At 46.2% G+C, this 18,142-nt stretch overlaps 1 protein-coding gene across 1 annotated transcript; it reads right to left on the bottom strand.

The window, feature by feature from the left end:
* Nucleotides 1-279: 279 nt before the first annotated feature.
* On the bottom strand, nt 280-8,895 carry GLRX (glutaredoxin). The gene is made up of 3 exons (XM_077765199.1): nt 8,627-8,895; nt 4,159-4,278; nt 280-1,175 (listed from the first exon to the last, which is right to left on the bottom strand). The coding sequence occupies exons 1-2, from the start codon at nt 8,831-8,833 to the stop codon at nt 4,165-4,167; spliced, it is 321 nt and encodes a 106-aa protein (XP_077621325.1). The 5' UTR covers nt 8,834-8,895; the 3' UTR covers nt 280-1,175; nt 4,159-4,164.
* Between the last annotated feature and the right edge of the window lie 9,247 nt (nt 8,896-18,142).

Here is an 18,142-nt window from a genome sequence, read left to right as displayed (position 1 = left end):
AACCTAGGAGGCAGATTCATGGCTGTTAATTTAAACAGAGCTATGCATTCTATACACTCTTATATATGTCTAATAGGTCTTACAGTATTTCTAGATAGGCTTAAATGAAACTGATAAATGTGTGGTGAGATGGGTGGAGTCGGGAGTACTTTCAGTATGGACTTTTTTTAAGCTTACCTATTTTGAGAGGGAGAAAGAGAAAGGTGAGGATGGGCAGAGATAGAGACAGAGAATCCCAACCAGACTCTTCAGTGTCAGTGCAGATCCCAATGNGGGGTTTGCAAGTTTTCTGTGATAACATTTTAAATGCTGCATTTGACTTCTGTTCGATAACCTAGGCCAGTTAATACACGGTTCTTCCGGATTGCCTGGATGACCATCTTACACAACTGAGGACCCCCATGATTGCAGCTGCTATACTGATAGCTCTGTTCCCTGCAGCAATGGCAACTGTGCTTAATGTTTCACATGGCATTTCCCAAGTTGGGTCCTTAAGACCCTTCACAGAATTGTTGAACATTTTCTAGGAGATTTGTGAGTTGTCAGGGTTAAGAACATGGATTCAAAGCAGTGATTCCCAAAATAGGATGGGGTGGGATGGGGATGACTGGGGAGACACATATAACTTGAAAAAGAACATTCCAAATACTTATTGTTTTCATAATGTAAATTCTGTCGAGTTAAACTCAACAAAGTAACTTTGAGGCAATAGCAGGAAACCAATTATAGATTCATCCTAGGGGACTTGGAATAATCTTGGTTGAGAAACACTGGCTTAGAGGTCGAGGGGTCCTAGCATATGGAGAACAGTAAGAGACATGTGCCCAAGAGAAAGAACGTCTTTTGGGTTGAGTGAATCCTAAGTCATAAGTTGTCATGGTCTTTTGGAACCCAAAGGGCCAATGGAGAAGAAACCCAAGATGTCCTTCAACTTTCTCAGACCTGTGGTTTGGGGCAAGTTGGTCTGCTTTTAATACGGAGTCAAAAGAAGGAAAAACTGTTTTTGCCAAAAAAAAAAAAAAATTCACCCTCCCCCTTTTTTTTGGTGAACCCATTTCAGAATTTTAAGTAAACAGTTGCTGTGGCTGTTAGCCCCAGATCCATCTGCCAGGAAGTGTGGTCTTCATTTGAAATGCCATCCATCTCTCAAGGGGAATATCATCCTGGGGTCTGCCCTGCCAGAAAAACAAAACACAAAGAAGTGGATTTTCTTGGAAAGGTAAATCCCACTCATTATTCTTTCATTACCAGAACATTTACTCTTGCTATTTAAGCGAAGCTGTTACAGATGGCCTTGAGATGCGGCTGGCAGCAAAATGCTGAGATCGTACAATGCTGAAGGACAATGCAAATAAAGAAACTTTGTGGATAAGGGGGACTCGAATCCCCACCCCAACACAGATGTAGCTGGTATAGTCAGTCATCTTTCCTATCTCCCTCAGAAAAGTCATTATTTTTCTTCTATTTTTTAAAAAAATTTTTTAATGTTTTATTTATTTCTGAGAGAGAGAGAGAGAGAGAGAAAGCATGAGCAGGGGAAGGTCAGATAGAGAGGGGGAGACACAGAATCTGAAACAGGCTCCAGGCTCCGAGCCAGCTGTCAGCACAGAGCCCGATGTGGGGCTCGAACCCACAAACGCGACACCACGACCTGAGCTGAAGTCAGACACTTAACCAACTGAGCCACCCAGGTGCCCCTCTTCTATTTTTTTAATCTAAGCCTACATTTTTGAAAAGTGTTCCAGAATAGGATACATGTAGCAGCACAGTTAACTGGGTTTTGAGTGCTTTGGTACACAGGGTGAGGCCAGAAAACTAACACAAACAGACGGAGTGTTCACTGGCTGTGGTGATGTGGTAGAATTGTGATTAGGAGCTTTATGATATTGGCTACTTTATTTCAAGGTATTCAATTACAGTTTTCAGAACTTTTTTTTTTTAATTTTTAACATTTATTCATTATTGAGAGACAGAGAGAGACAGAGCCTGAGCAGAGAAGGGACATAGAGAGGGAAGAAGACACAGAATCTGAAGCAGGCTCCGGGCTAGACATGAGGGTTGAACTCACAAACTGCGAGATCATGACCTGAGTCAAAGTCGGACTCTTCACTGACTAAGCCACCCAAGTGCCCCCAGAACTTTTATTTTATTTTTATTTTTAACGTTTTATTTCTGAGAGAGAGAGAGAGACAGCAGAGAAGTGGTCAGAGAGAGAGGGAGACACAGAATCTGAAACAGCCTCCAGGCTGTGAGCTGGCTGTCAGCACAGAGCCTGACGCCGGTCTCAAACCCGCGAACTGTGAGATCATGACCTGAGCCGAAGTCGGCCGCTCAACAGACTGAGCCACCCAGGCACCTCACCCCAGAACTTTTTAAATAAAACTTCTGTTGCTATTTTGAGTAACCACCACAAATTACATTTGTACATTTGCTCAAGTCTAAGTTATTAATTAATGGGCAATAAATACTCCTCAAAGAATATTTAGTCCAAGAACTATACATTAGTCAAAGTCTCCTTTGACTGACAAAAACCAAGGAGTCTCTCCGTGTGGCCTTAACAGCTAGTTAACAGTAACAAGAGCTGGAGGAAAGAGGAGCTTGTCAGACCCCACAAGTACCCTGGTTCCTTTTTTCAAGAGTTCGTTACTCTATGGCTTTCCATTCAGCCAATGATCTCCTTTNTGACGCCGGTCTCAAACCCACGAACTGTGAGATCATGACCTGAGCCGAAGTCGGCCGCTCAACAGACTGAGCCACCCAGGCGCCTCACCCCAGAACTTTTTAAATAAAACTTCTGTTGCTATTTTGAGTAACCACAAATTACATTTGTACATTTGCTCAAGTCTAAGTTATTAATTAATGGGCAATAAATACTCCTCAAAGAATATTTAGTCCAAGAACTATACATTAGTCAAAGTCTCCTTTGACTGACAAAAACCAAGGAGTCTCTCCGTGTGGCCTTAACAGCTAGTTAACAGTAACAAGAGCTGGAGGAAAGAGGAGCTTGTCAGACCCCACAAGTACCCTGGTTCCTTTTTTCAAGAGTTCGTTACTCTATGGCTTTCCATTCAGCCAATGATCTCCTTTGGGTGACAGCTATAGAAAACTTTGGTTTGATGTTTGGGAAGCAATCAGATCGAACTGAATTTCAGTGTGAACATAAATAATGCAAAACAAAACCGAAAACCAAAAAAAAAAACCCAAAAAACAAAAAAACCCTTGCTTTCATATTGCACGTAGAATAATCAAATTCCTTACCATGGCCTCTGCACCCTGACCTCACCCACATTTCTTGCTGCTACTCCTTCTCATTGCACTTCACTCAGTCTGTTCTCCCTTGCTTTCTGCTCCTTGAATATTCCATACTTTTTGTCACCCCAGGACCTTTGCACTTGCTGTTCCCGCTGCCTGAAAAGCTTTCTGGCTTTATCTTTCCATGGCTGTCTCCTTGTCAACCAGGTCTTAGCTCCACCAGCTGAGAAAGGCCTTCCCTTACCATATTAGCTAAATTGGCTCCCTACCTCCTTCCTCATTCTGTCATATTACTCTATTAATTTGTTTCAGGAATTATTTACTTATTTGTTTTTGGTCAGTCTACCTCTCGAGAATATATGTTCCATGTTATCTTTTTGTTTGTCACCATATCCCCAGGACCTAGTACAGTGTCTGGCATGTAGGAAGTGCTCAACAAGTATTTGTTAAATGAAGGGTGAGTGAAAACATTTCCTCCCACTGACACAATCTCTTTGTAAAATGGGAAGCTCAATGACATGACAGTTCTTTTAATCACCCCACATCACTCTTTCTCTAGCCAAAGTGCCTTTCTGGATTATAATAAAACATAGCAGGAGTGCCTAGGTAGCTCAGTCAGTTAAGCATTGAACTCTAGATCTCCACTCACTCTGCTCATGATCTCAGGGTTTGTGGGTTTGAGCCCCTGTGAGCCACGTGGCAGGCTCTGCGCTGATGGTGCTGAGTCTGCTTGGGATTCTGTCTCTCCTCTCCATCCCTCCCCTGGTGCACATGCGCACATTCTCTCTCTCTCTCTCTCTCTCTCTCTCAATAAATAAATAAGTAAACTTGATTTTAAAAAACTCACAGCAGTAGAATTATACCATCTGTCAACGTTTCTGGCTGGGCGTGCTACCCTTCACTCACCTATAATTACTGTAGAGCTCCAATCTGTTTTAGCCGCTTCAACAGCTCCCCACTCTGATGCATTTCCATTAGGTCCGAGCATCCGCCTATACAGTCTTTACCGATAAAGACCCGAGGTACCTAAAGAAAGCAAACAAGCTAGATATGTAAGGCCCTTCATTATTAGGTTAGAAAGAATGACATCTTATCCTTCCTCTAAAATTTTCCCATGACCCAAAGCTTTTAAAATCACTTTACAACCTCTTGGTTTTAAACATGAAATTATTCACTAAAGAATGTTTTTAAGCCAAAAAGTTTTTCACACGGATAATGCTGTGCGTGGGATTGTCTAACTTGTCAACATGACCTACAAATTTCACTCCACAGACACCCATTTCAGGAAAAGAATTTTGGCTGGCTGCTGCCAAATTCACCCTGAGTGAATTCTGGTCTCTTTGGAGGCGGGGACCACACCTGAGCCCTTAGGCTGAACCAGGACAACCAGGAAGGAGTTTTTTCTAAATACAGCTGGAAAAGTATTTGCATTACATCTCTGTGTCTGATGTTCAGATTCACAGAATACTAGAGTCCTCCCTCTCTCGTGTGAGCTCTGTCCTCAGCTGGGGAAGGGGTGGCGGTATCTGCCTCTCCTTTCATTCCTGGCCTTTCAGAAGATATTTAAGTGCTGTAGTTCTGGGGCAAGGGTGTTCATCTGCTTTGGTATCACCTCTGGCACATGTACTCATTCAAGGCATCAGAACTGCCGGAAGGGTTGGTTAAAACATAGGCTTTAACAGAGGTAGTAACCCTTCCCCACCTGCCCCAGTTTCTGATACAGGAGATCTAGGGTTGGGGCCGAGAATTTGCACTTCTGACAAGTTCTCCAGTAATGTGGACTCTGCTGCTTCAGGGATGGTGTTTGGCAAAACACCGGTTGACACTGAGCAGTTTATTCCTCCCCAGTAACTGAGGTCTTGAAAAACCCAAAGCCGGACAATGGCCCCAAGCCACCTGAGACAGGTCCTGAAATAGGATCGGGCTGTCCACAGGGTAGAGTTTTTGCACGCCATCTGGCAGAGAAGCGAAAGCCAGAAGGCCCCTCTGCCCTTGCACCCGCGCTCTAGGTAAGAGCAGAACCACCCACAGCACAGCAGTGACTGGAAGCCCAGGCGGAGCCGACTGCAGGCTGCACGTGACACCGTGGGGGGCAGCGGTTGACAGAACCACAGTCTGTCGATTCAGCTGGGGAAGGAGAAACACGTGCTCTGTGCCCTCCCCCCGCCCCCGGCCCCAGCCGCCTCTCTTCCAGGAACCTGACAGCCCCTTACTGTCAAGAAGTAGAAGGTGAATTGCCACCATAAAGGCGAGCCGGCTACTGCTGGGGCCCCTACTCTCCGGGTGAACCTTTCCAGGGGCCCAGCCCCGGCTCGGCACTTCCTCTGCACCCCGGGCTGCTCCGAGCCAGCTCGGCAACTGTCCAAACTCTTCACCACCTCCCTGGCTATGTCCCTGGGACAAGCCACCATTATTTCTCATCTGAGGAACTGTTCTAGACTCCAGATGTCTCGCAGCTTCAGCCCTCCATGCTGGCCTTCCTAGTCACTTTTCCCCATGGCCACCAGTGACCCTTTCAAAATGAAGATTGGGTTATTCCTTTGCTTACAACTCTTCAGCGGAATCTCATTGCGCTTTATAAGCCACAGTTCTTATGACAGCTTAAAAAGGCCTTCCCAGCCTGTCACACATCACCTCTCCATCCTCCTCTCCTCCTACTTTCCTACTAACTCGACAACGCTCCAGCCACAAAGGCGTCCTTGACACGTGACCACCACAGGACCTCTGCATGTGCTGTTCAACCACTGCCTGGAATACTCTACTGCTGAATTTCTGCATGCCTTGCTCTCTCACCTCCTTTAGAGATCTACTAACATCACTGAGGCCCCGATGGCTCCATTTAAAGCTGTCCCTGGCTGCCTACTGTCTACCTCCCTTCCCACCTACTTTTTCCCCATAGCACTTATCACTGACCACCTTCCGCCATACTGTTTTACTTCTCGTGTGTACCAGAATGTCAGTTCCACAAAGGCAGGAGTTTTTGTTCTGTTCATGACAGTTTTCCAATGTCTAGTAGAGTGTCTAGAATGTAGTCGGTATTGTAAAAATTGCTGTGCACAACAACACTCTCCTTCAAAAGTGAAGGAGAGATACTCTCTCACACAAGCAATGACTGAGGAAATGTGTTGCCAACAGGTCTGCCTTGCAAGACTCATTCAAAGAAGTTCTTCAGAGAGAAGGAAAATGATCCGGGCTACGAACTTGGATCTACTTAAAGAAAAGAAGAGCATTTGAGAAAGAATAAATGAAGGTGCTGATCTAGGATCTTTGGCCAGAATAAAACGGAAACCACTGCTCAGTACAGGGCCTGATTGAAGACCTAGGTTTCTGTAATCAGTCAAGTCCTGCTCAGCCCTTACTGTGTGCACGCACATCACCACAGGCCATTGCGGGTAAGTAAGAGAGCAACTCCTCCTTCCAGGTCTCTAGCGTCTTCGCATATAAACCCTTCAAACCCTTCATTGTTACGGAACATGAACCATACACCTTAAAAGGACCTGTTCTTTGCCTTGGAGGAATGCGTTCCGCACTCAAGAGCCTGTGAGAAGTATTTTTAAAAATTCAAAAACAGACTTAAGACTACATGAAAAATTGTTGCTCTATGACTAAATGGGGGAAAAATGTGTTGAATGAAGAGGTTTCTCCTGCTAAAGAATAGAGGCTGCCAGGCTGAGAAGTAGCTCCCCCAAATTTGCTGGGCATTGGAATAACCTGGGGATCATAAACTCCCCCCCACCTATTTAAGTATAATTGACAAATAAATTTGTATATATTTAAAGTATCCAATATTATGTTTTAATATACGTATACACTGTGCAGTGATTACCACAATCAAGGTGATGAACACATCCATCACCTCACATAGTTAACTTTTGCATGTGCGTGGGGAGAGCACAGATCTCCTCCCACAGCAGACTGCAAGCACACAATACAGTATTCTTAACTGCAGGCATCATGCTGTCCCCCAGATCCTCAGAACTTACAAACTCTCATGACTGAGAGTTTGTAGCCTTTGATCTGGAGATTTACAACTATTGCCGGCGTCTTCTTCTGACATGTGATTTAGCTGGTATAAGGAATGACTTGGGCATCTAGATTTTGTAAAAAGCTCTTCATGTGATTCTAAAGTGCAGCAGCATTTGGGAACCGCTGGCTGAGAGGGATCCACCCATCACAGCGGGGTCCCTGGCACTGCTTTCTCTCAGTGCACACAGCTGGCCGTCCAGCCAAGCAGCAAGGGTCACTGTGCCCTCCCCCTGCAGAGACAAGAGATGTCAGCTCACAGCCAGATCCCTGAAAGCAATAGGTTAGCAGGTTTAGCCTCTCTACCAAAATCCTGATTTCTGCCAGGAAAGGAAAGGAGAAACAGCCTCTAATGCTTTATACTTCGAACCCAGAGAAAATCCTCAGAGTCAAACTAGAATCAAACTAGGGTATGTGCTTCTGCAAATGCTGCGTCTGAGAATATGCATCTTGGGAAGGGCTGGGGCAAGCTGGTGGACCGGCAGTTACCACACCCACCACCAGAACTGATAGAAGCCATCTGGTTGGCTGGACATCCCCATAGAAGCCATGGGCGCTGAGGAAGAGGAAGCCTTTTGAGGTAGAGCACAGCAGTTCTTAGTGGGGCTCACCATCTACTGAGGGCAAAGGGGACTTGGAGGTGCCTTGTTCTAGTCAGGTCTTGCCTCCGGGGAGGTCCCTGAGGATCACTGAGGTGGTGCCTTACCCAGGACCACACAGCAAGCCATTGTGAGAGCCGGCCTGAAACTCCGGCCCCTGGACTTCCTACTTACTAGGACAGGCCTAGAAACTTCTGTAGTTCAGAAGAAGGGTCAAATAATGAGCCTTTAGATTTTTCCAGTGGGAGGAGTTAGATAAGATATGGAAGAATGAGCTAATTGGGTTATAGTTAAAGAAAGCTTAGAGAAAAGATTGAAGGACAGCAAATCCCACCTGGCCAAGTGAACACAGAAGAAAGAGTGCACACAATTCCCATGTTCGATAACAGAACCATACAGATCACACTCAGAACCTCCACTCCACCTTCCAGCCCCAGCCCTGCAAGCTGAAAACTGTCATTTCCCCGGCAGTGCTTGAAACAAAGACTCCCGATAGCTCAACGACCCCCCACACAACTGCTGGGCACAGGGTCTGCGAGGACCTTTGGCTGCAGCCCAGTTGCCCATTCCCCGGAGCAGTGTCTTCTCTCAGGTGCCCTCCCCCACCCCGCAGAGCCCTCCCGCCTTCAGTGACGACTGAGTGACGGAGCCCTAGCGGTATCCTAGAGAAAGGCACAGGCGGGCATATCCTGTGCACAGCCCCCACAAGATAAAGGAATCTGAGAGCTTTTGCCCAGCCTTTGAGCACTCACTGTTCTGGCTCCTGTGAGCTGTTGCAAATAGTCTTGAATCTTGCTAGTGTCACTGGTGGCTGTGATATCGACAAATTCCAAAACCCCTTGTTTGAAGGGCAGTTGGCTGAGCAGCTCCTGGGTCCTCTTGCAGTAGGGGCAGGAGGGCTTGATGAACACCACCACCTTCCCAGGCTGGATTCTGCAGTTCACAAACTCTTCGGCCATACTGACACGCAGCCGCCTCCTGGGGAGGAAACCTCAATTGCAGGTATTGCTCTGAGTGTAAACCGGTGGCCCGGCCAGCTGGCTCTTATTTAAAGGAACCTCCCTGGAGGAGGAGTTTGCCTGGTAGCGTGCTGGATTTTTAAAGGGACAGGTCCAATGTCATGTCAGTCTCGTATGATTCATCAGCTAGAGATGCCGAGGAGAAGGCATATTTCTGTTTCATCAATGACTGTACCCAGGGTGGCAGTGTTGTCCTCAGCTTTTTCAGGAGCACCTGCCCTTTGGTAGAGAGCATAGTCAAATTATCCTTTGGGAAAGCATATCAAGTATGCAGACCAGCCCCAGGGAGGGGGCTGAGCCAGCAGTGACTCCTTGGAGTCAAATCTTTGTTTTCCCTCCCAGAGACACAAAAACTCACACGGAAACAAATGATTCATGAAACAGACCACAGTGAAATCACTTTAGAGGGAGTGAAACTGAAATTGTGAATTGCGTCCTTCTTGAGGTTGCTCCCTGGGCATTTTGCTTTGTCTGGTTGATGGTTTTTAGTTCCTAACAACATAAAAATCCAGATTTCACTCAAGACTCTAGACTTGCAACCTCTCTCTGAAAAGTCAGGACTCAGTGACTTGTGGCAGAAGCTGGGATGAGTAGCCGTGTTCCGTCTCCAAGGGCAGACATTGACTCTTGTTTGCTAGTTTCTCTCTTTGGGACACCTGCTTCTTGTCCTCCAGAAGCATTTCCGTTTGTGAATTTCTCTGTTTAACCCTCTGTTTGTGACACTTCCTACCACCTTCCCCTGGAGCACTGTAAGGTATGAAGCAGGGGCTGTAGGACTGGAAGACATGATGTTCTTCTCTGCACTCCCCACAGTCACTAGTGGGGGGAGCGGAGTCTTCTGTCCTAGGTTCATTTCTGACCCCTCTGTGTATAGTAGGTTAAATACATAAATCAAAGAAAAACCGCCTTTAAAAGTGAATCATCTTTTCCCCCAGGAAGTAAGTTATTTATTTATTATTTTATTTTATTTATTTTTTAAAATATTNCCGCGAGATCATGACCTAAGTGAAAGTCGGACGCTTAACCGACTAAGCCACCCAGGTGCCCCGAAAAAAAAAATTAAAAAAAAAATATTTACTCGTTTTTGGACGAGCACAAGTGGGGAAGGGGCAGAAAGAGGGGACAGAACATGGGAAGCGGGCTCTGTCAGCTTCAATGAGCCTGAGCCTGTTGTTGGTGAAGTCAGATGCTCAACTGACTGAGCCACCCAGGCGCCCCTAGGAAGGTTTACACTGAAACGCTTTCTGAGAGGTGGGGCTGGGGCCTGCATTGGACACCTCCACTGATTATTTTGTTAGTGGAATCCCCAACATCGTGTGATTGACAGAGGGAAGAAGCTGGACTCCCAGAAGCAGCTCTAGTTATTACTAAAATTAAATGGCAAAATGAGAAACCCAGATTTTGAGTCACAGACAGGGGGCTGATAAGTGAGATCTCTGTCAACAAAAAGAATGTGCTTAGGGGCCAGAGGCCTGAGGCAACTTGTCCCACTTGAGACCTCCCAGCCCAGGCCTTCACTCCCCTCCTAAATAAGCATGGGGCAGAGGCCAGAGTCAGTCACCTTGGTTTGTCCCCTTCCTTTGGCTCCCACTCCAGTGGCCTCCCTCCTCCCCCAGGCCCCGGGTCTCTTCAGGGAACTCAGGGCAGCAGCCTTCTGTTCCCTGGGCCCAAGGTTCATCAGCAGAGCCTGTGTCTTCTCAGTGTCTGGGGTTCACCTGGCCCTCGCTGCTGGCTCTGTTCACCGGCGCGGGCGCGTGATTCTGTTCAAGTCCTTCCTTGTTAAAAACCACCACCACCACCACCTTTCATCTCCTTTGACCCTACTCTCCTGCCTCCACCCTTTCTCAACACCCAAGTAGTACGAAACTTGCTGTTATGTTTACTGTCTGTAATTTCCCCACCTCCCACTCTTTCCTCATGTCGTTGCAATCTGACCTCCTTATCAACCATGACTGCTGAAACTCCTTTGCTAAATAAATCCCTATGTAGCCAGGTGTCCTGACTGACTAACTAAAAAATGTGGGTGTGGAATTTTTGTTAACTGGTAGAGTGATCTTCCCAAAGATCTGTGGTCACAGGGTCCCTAGGGCAGAGACTATGGGTGGGAGCGGGGGTGGGGTGGAGGGGAGGAGGGACTCTGTCATCTGCTCCATAGCTCAGACCCCGGAGCTGGTGTCTCAAGTCTTAGGACAGATGGCCACCCAGCTGAAGAAGGCATTTCATGAGGAACTCCGGGAGACATGGAACACAAACAGATGGCAAAGAGTGGGTGTCCCCTTCATTCCTCAACAAGTGCTGTGGCTTCAGCTCAGGGAACGAGAGCACAGAATATTGTGTGCATTGGCATCATGAAGGTGTGTAGCTTTGGCACGTGAAGAGATGGAACCTGTGGACCTTAGGAGCGTCTCAGGGGAGCGCTGTGGGGAGGCCCTGTCCTCATGTGCTGTGGACATCAAGAGGCGGTGTGTGTAGAAGAGCACATGGCTATGCTTCTTGGGCTTGGCCGCCACACTCCCAGACACTCCCAGAAATAATGGGAAGCGAGAACTTTTATTCCAGGAGCAGAGGTCCTCCTAATGCAGATGGCTGGCAACATGCTAGTGCTGTGTGTGAAATTGTGGCTGGTTCTATGAGTGTGGCTTCCTGTGTACCCACAGGCTGATGAGGGCTGGGAAAGCTTGGCCACAAATGAACATTTTCCAGGCTTTTTCATGACTTTCATGATTTCTGTGTGCAGAACTTGACCACACAGGTAACTGTCCTCTCTTGAAGCTCTCTGCTTTGAGAGGTCATTTGCAGCTTGCTCTTATTTTTATTCTTCCTGTATCTCTGGGTATTCTGTCTCAGACTCTTCCTCAAGAATTTTGCCCACTCATGAGGTATATCCTGGGCCCTGCTCCTCTTATTCTTTTTTTTTTTTTTAAATATTTTTTTATTTATTTCTAGGAGAGAGAGAGACAGCGTGAGCAGGGGAGGGTCAGAGAGACAGGGAGATACAGACTCTGAAATAGGCTCCAGGCTCTGAGCTGGCAGTCAGCACAGAGCCTGACGCGGGGCTCGAACCCACAAACGGCGAGATCATGACCTAAGCGAAAGTCGGACGCTTAACCGACTAAGCCACCCAGGCACCCCGTTGCTCCTCTTATTCTGTGTACATCCTCCTTGAAAGAGTTCATCTGCCCATGTGGCTCCGGCTATCGCCTGTTTGCCGATGAGTGCCGCATTTATTTTTCTTGTCCAGACTTCTCTCCTGAACCTCATTGGATAGCTCACTGCCTGCTGAGAAGACTCACCTGGGGGTCCTAAGGCATGTCAGCTCCAGTGTGAACAGAATCGGAGCCACCCTCCTCTCTTCCATAAATGTGTGTTCTCCCAGGAGTACCATCATCTGCCGTGTCAATTGCACGGAAACCTGTAGGCATGTGTGTTGCTACTTCCCCCTAACTTCCTGCTTTTGTTTATGCAGACTGTCCAAACTCTAACAAACTTTGCCTCCTCTGCACCCATCTGGTCTGAATACCCTTTTCATCCTGACTGCCCTACCTTGGACCAGCCCTCATCAGTTCTCTGCTAGATCTTATTTTAATCTCCATCTTGGCCTCAAGGCCTGGCCCCACACTGATCCTGGGGGGCTCTTTATATTTGCAAATCCTACCATGTTCTTTTTCTTAGAAGCTTTCCATTTTTCTTTAGGAGCAACTCCAGATTCCCTAGTGGGGTTGCGGCCCCGTGTGACTGGTCCTCCCTGCCTGTTTAGCTGTATCATTGCCTTCCCCCCCACATTTCTCCTTTATTCCAGCTCTGTGGAGATGGAGCCATTTGCACACTTCTGCTGCGCACACACACACATTGCTTTGGACCTGAGAATCTCTCTGCCTAAAACGTTCCTCCCTCCCCTGTGTGGCTGACTCCCCTGGAGAGACTGGACTGGCTGACCCATAACTGAGCTCATAACACCCACAGCTGGGCTCTCATGCTGTGCCCTGACTTAATGCCCTTTCATTGTCCTTTGTTCCCTTTTTCTGTCATCTACAGTGAGCTCTTTGAGGGCAGGGAAAGGGCTTTCATCCTTGTATTACCAGAACCGTGAAGATTAACAGATACACACTGGCCCTTATGCGTTTACCAGTGCATCCATCCAACAAATATTTTAAATCAACTACTCTAGGTCAGACACAAGCATCCATTTCATATAGCCCCAGCCCTGAGGAGTCTATAGTCCAGTAGGGAATACAGACACAATGGACACAAGTGTTGTAAAGTATTCTAGATGGTGTAATTGAAGTATGTATGGGCATGAGGCTGACCAAAAGAGAGTGGTTATTCCTGCCTTGAGTGGGCTTAGGGAAAGGTTGACAAAGGTGAGCTAGGCTGAATCTTGACAGATGAGAGGTTTGTGAGTCGACAAGGGAGGAAGGGACATTGCGAGCAGAGGAGGCAGGAAAAGCAAGAAGGACATAAATATCATTTGGTATTGAGTGTAGTTGTGTGTGGATAGAGCATAAGGGGTATGAGGTGGGGGAAAGGGAGAGAGACAGCTGCAGAGCGGCTGACGATGGGCAGATGATGGGTGTCCTTTACCAAGCTAAATATTGAGGACCTTACACATGAGCAGTGGAGAGCCAAAATAGGTATAGTTTAAGCAGGGGTAGATTTGCAGTTAAACGATCGATTAATGACTCCCAAGTCATATGTATCATATCTCCCAAGTAACACAATGGGTACCTAAATGCAGTTTGACTACAGAAAAGCTCCAAGGAATGCTTTGAAGCAAGCAAACCTTTCAGGGTCCCTCAGAGCTCACCCTGGGATCAGTCCTGGCTTCTCCAGGGCTTGAAGTGGTGCAAAAGGGCAGCTTAGCAGGTGGTGGGCTGCCATGGTTCTGAGCTGCTCTCAGGACTTTCAGGATAATCCTGGCCACACTCAGCCCTTGCGATGTGCTGCTGTAGCAATCAGGGTGAATGAGCCCTGTTACCAGCAGTAACTCAGATACATCAAACTCAAGACATATCAAAATTCTGGTGTGAGGCTGTGTCCTTTTTCAGAGGCTGATCCTGTTTGGTGATCTCCCTCTGGATTCTCTAGATTTGACCACAAAATACCACTGACTTTGATTCTAACTCTAGTCTCTTTGGTTGGATTGTTTCCTCACCTTCCACCTCTACGTGGGGCTGCTCAGCACTGACCTCTATAGCACAGATAGCTACCATTTACTTTATACCTACTGTGTGCCAGACCCAGTGTTAGGGGCTGTACAAACATCATCTCTAATCCTCACAGCAACTTTGAAAGACAGATACTTTGGATAGTTTTGGATCCCAAATGACTAGAGGAATAAGGAGAGGGTCCCCAGCTTGTAGGACTTGAAGTTCAACCAAAGTCAGAATAATAGGCTGGTTTCCAACAGGCTCCACCATATTATATTTGGAAAGTCTCCTTTGTTGCCACTTTTTCTAACATCCAGGCTCAGTCTCTGTAGAATGTATCATTTACTAATACTGGTGATTGAAGGGTCCCTGTGTCCCACGGAGGCTTGTTGTTGTCATTTAAGTTCAAGACTGTGTCCTTGACCTTTCCAGGTATTTTACCACAGGTAGATCTTACTCCTGCTATTGATTTCATGAGGGGGAATAAGACCTCTTTCTCTGATCTCTTTAGCCTAGTCATGTCAAACCACATCAAGCTCTTTATTAGGAATCTCTTTATTAGGGGTACCAATAAGGAAGTGACATTAGGCTTCTCTCTTTCTCAGCCCTTGGTGCCAAGGTAGGCTATCTCATAGAACATTATACCTATTTATAGGGATGGATGTGGTTAGAGAGGGATGGAAGGTTAAGGACTCCCCTTAGGCTGTGACTTGGATTTCCTCTAAGGAATTCCAGGGTACTTTGAGAGAAAGCACATAGATTTATTTTTCAGAGCATCATGTGAACATGCTGCAGCAGGCCCAAACATCCATCTTTACACAGCTGTGTTGGAAGGTAGAGGCAGACGGTGGTACAGGCAGGGCATTCCTCCTTCCACGCTGTTCCCCTAGCAGACTTCCCTTATATCTCTGGGCTGGGACTAGCCCACATGCCCACCCCAAATTCAGGGTCTCTCCTCCCTAATAAGCACATTGCTGTCTGCTTGATCGCTGAGTTCTCTGGGCCAGCAAGATGAGACAGCACAGTTGGTTGTAAGGTTATTGGATAGTCAGTCAACCTTATTCTGTACCACAAGTGGCACTCTGATTTTATTGTCAGCTATCCCCTTTCACCACTAAGAGCAGGGGTCTGCTTTTCCCTGATCCATTCTCCATTTCCCTGTTTTTATCCATGTGATGGCTTCACCCTCAGCCTGAGGGTGGGATACCTCATCTCTGAACAAAAATGTTCTGAAGAAGCTAGAAAGGGTCACTTCTGAAGTTTTCCCACAGTAAACCTCACCTTGTGTTACTGGTCCAAATTGCTTCAGGATCATTCCTGACTCAAAGATTATGAAGAGGAATGGGATGACTCCACTTTTGGAGATCAGGTCCAGACTTGGAGTGGAGATGGTTTTAGCTTCTCCTGAGGGAATGGGCTATGTTGAGGAGTAGATTTCCGAGCAAAGCTGGAGTTCTCTAAGAAGAAGGAGGGGAATGCATTTGCATGTAAGGGAGGTAACCAACAGTATTCATGACCAACTCCCAGGGCAAACTTCTAAGAACCAATGAGCCACCAATAGGAACTTTATCTTGCTTAGTCAAACACTGAAATAAAAGATGGCTGCTTCTGCTGTTCCACAGACTGTTTTATCTACTTCTCTGATTAAGTGCAGTGCTTTCCAGGCCTAAATGTCTTTAGCAGTTTCAGAGATGTCAGTCAAGCCTTTCTCAAGGCAGGTTATCAAAATAATTTAACAAATAAGTATCCCCCTATAGTAGGTACCTGCCATTTGCAGATAGGAAAACAGATTTAGGGAGGTTTGAAGACTATTTAAACTCACAAGTGATCATTGTTGCATTGGCAGTTTGAGATCTACTAGAGAGAACAACTATGCCACCCAAGAATCAGCAAGGACTGGTGGAACACTAGGAACCAGATGGGAGTATAGTCGTAAAGCTGAGGGAGCCAGTGTTCATCTGGCCCTCAGTGATACTGGGGTCCTAGAATGGGTGTGCTGTGTGGCTCTGTCTCGCATTGAATAGGGTTGACATTTATGAACCAACAGGATGTTGTGGAGATGATGTATGTGCCTTCTGAGAATAGGTCATGAAAGACATAATGGCTTCTGCCTTGCTCTTTCTTGGATCTCTTACTCTAGGGGAGCCAGCTGCTATATATACTGTGAAGACACTCAAGTAGCCCTATGTAGAGGTCCAAGTGGCAAAAAGCCAAGGCCTCTAGTCAACAACTACTGAGGAGGCCGTCTTGAAAGTAGATTGTCCAGCCCCGGTCAAGCCTTCAGATGACTTAAATCTCAGGCAACATCTTAACTGAAATCTCCTGACAGACTCTGAGCCATCCAGTGTTTCTGGCTTCCTGGCTCTCAAAAACTGTATGAAATAAAAAAAAAAAAAAGCTTGTCGTTTTAGGTAGGTATAGTTTGGGCATAATTTGTTATACTGCAATGGAGAACTAACACAGAGGTCTAGCACTTGCCCCACATACCAGATTGGGGCTTGACAGCATCAAGATGTCTCCAAGATGACTCCAGCATCATTTGCAGGTCAGGGTAAGACTTCTGCTAAGCTGCTCACGTGGGATCAACTTAGGGCATGGTCAGCCTTCAGCCTAGAGATCCTAGAGATGTATAGCCTAGAGATCAATGTAGAGCATACATCTGGGAAGAGATGGGGCAGTATGTGTGTATGTACACACACAGGCGGAGTGTATATATTTGGGTATGTAAATCAGCGCTATTTCCTTGAGTCTTCCATAAGGGAAAAAAGGCATGTTTGCTTGGCCTTTTGCCTCCAAGTGACTATGAACCCTACTCTATTTATGATACCACCTCAAGTTTTGTTGTTGTTGTTGTTTTGTTTATTTAAGTATAATTGACATATAACATTATATAAGTTTTAAGTGTATGGCTTTTTAATAGATTTTATTTTTTAGAGTCATTTTAATTTCATGGAAAAAAAAAAGAGAAGGTACAGAAATTTCTTATATACTCCCTGCCCTTCTACATGCATGGTCTCCCCATTATGAACATCCCCCACCAGAGAGATGATTGCATTTCTTACAATTGACGAACCTACATAAACACATTGTATTCACCCAAAGCCTATAGTTCACATTAGGGCTCTCTCTTGGTGCTGCACATTCAATGGGTTGAACAGATGTATAATGACTTATATCTACCATGCAGAGCAGATTCACTGCCCAGAGAATCTTCTATGCTCTGCTTATTCATCTCCCTCCTGGGCAAAGGCTGTTTATTTTCCATTCCATACCTTCTTTGTCGAATCTTTACTGCATGAAGGTATTGTTTTCATGTTTAATTTTTACTTATTTAAAATAGTGATTGGCAGTAAGGAAGTGAAGGAAGATGGCGCAAAGTCACTTTTCAAGACCTTGGCAGAAGGAGAAGTGACAATAGAGCAATAGTTTAAGGACAAAACAGGGTTGAGAAAAAATCTTCAGTCTGAGGGAGCATTAAGTACGTTTATTTTTCTGTTTTTCCAGAGAAAGCAACCAGATGAAGGAGGAAAATATGAGTGAAAGAGAGGGTGGTTGATAGAGCAAGGTGACAGACCAGAACTGAGGGTCAGGGACAGAGGGCAGGCAGTGGAGTCAACCTTGGCAAGAAGAAGGGACACATTTGCAGGGTCAGTGCCAAGGTTATGGGGACAGACTTGAGGGGTGCTTCTGGGGCAGAGGTCGGGCAAGCCGGGGGATCACAGTGAGAACCCAAGGGGCAGGGGACTCTAGACACTTGGCTGCAACAGCCGACCATGGGCTCCAGGCAGGTGAAGCCAAGAGTAGATAATGAAGGGGCAGAGTGGGAGGACTTAATGGCAAAATGAAGATGAAAAAATTGTTCATTAGCAGGGATTTAAAAATTATATATATATAAAAAAAAAAAAGAGAGCACCTGGGTGGCTCAGTCAGTTAAGTGTCTGACTTTGGCTCAGGTCATGATCTCACGGTCCGTGGGCTCGAGCCTCACATTGGGCTCTGTGCTAACACCTCAGAGCCTAGAGCCTGCTTCTGCTTCTGTCTCCCTGTCTCTCTGCCTGTACCCTGCTAGTGCTCTCTTTCTCTAAAAAAAAAAAAAAAAAAA

This window comes from Crocuta crocuta, unplaced genomic scaffold (genome assembly GCF_008692635.1).
Source record: "Crocuta crocuta isolate KB4526 unplaced genomic scaffold, BGI_CrCroc_1.0 scaffold645, whole genome shotgun sequence".
Lineage (NCBI taxonomy): Eukaryota > Metazoa > Chordata > Mammalia > Carnivora > Hyaenidae > Crocuta > Crocuta crocuta.
This window is presented reverse-complemented; position numbering and strand designations above follow the sequence as displayed.

Bases quoted from the DNA above. Each gene is read 5' to 3' on its own strand.
- GLRX (XM_077765199.1), bottom strand. From the start codon at position 8,833: ATGGCCGAAGAGTTTGTGAACTGCAGAATCCAGCCTGGGAAGGTGGTG. The intron at 4,279-8,626 runs GTGAGTGCTCAA...TGCTTTCTTTAG, and splicing joins AGCTCACAGGAGCCAGAACA to GTACCTCGGGTCTTTATCGG.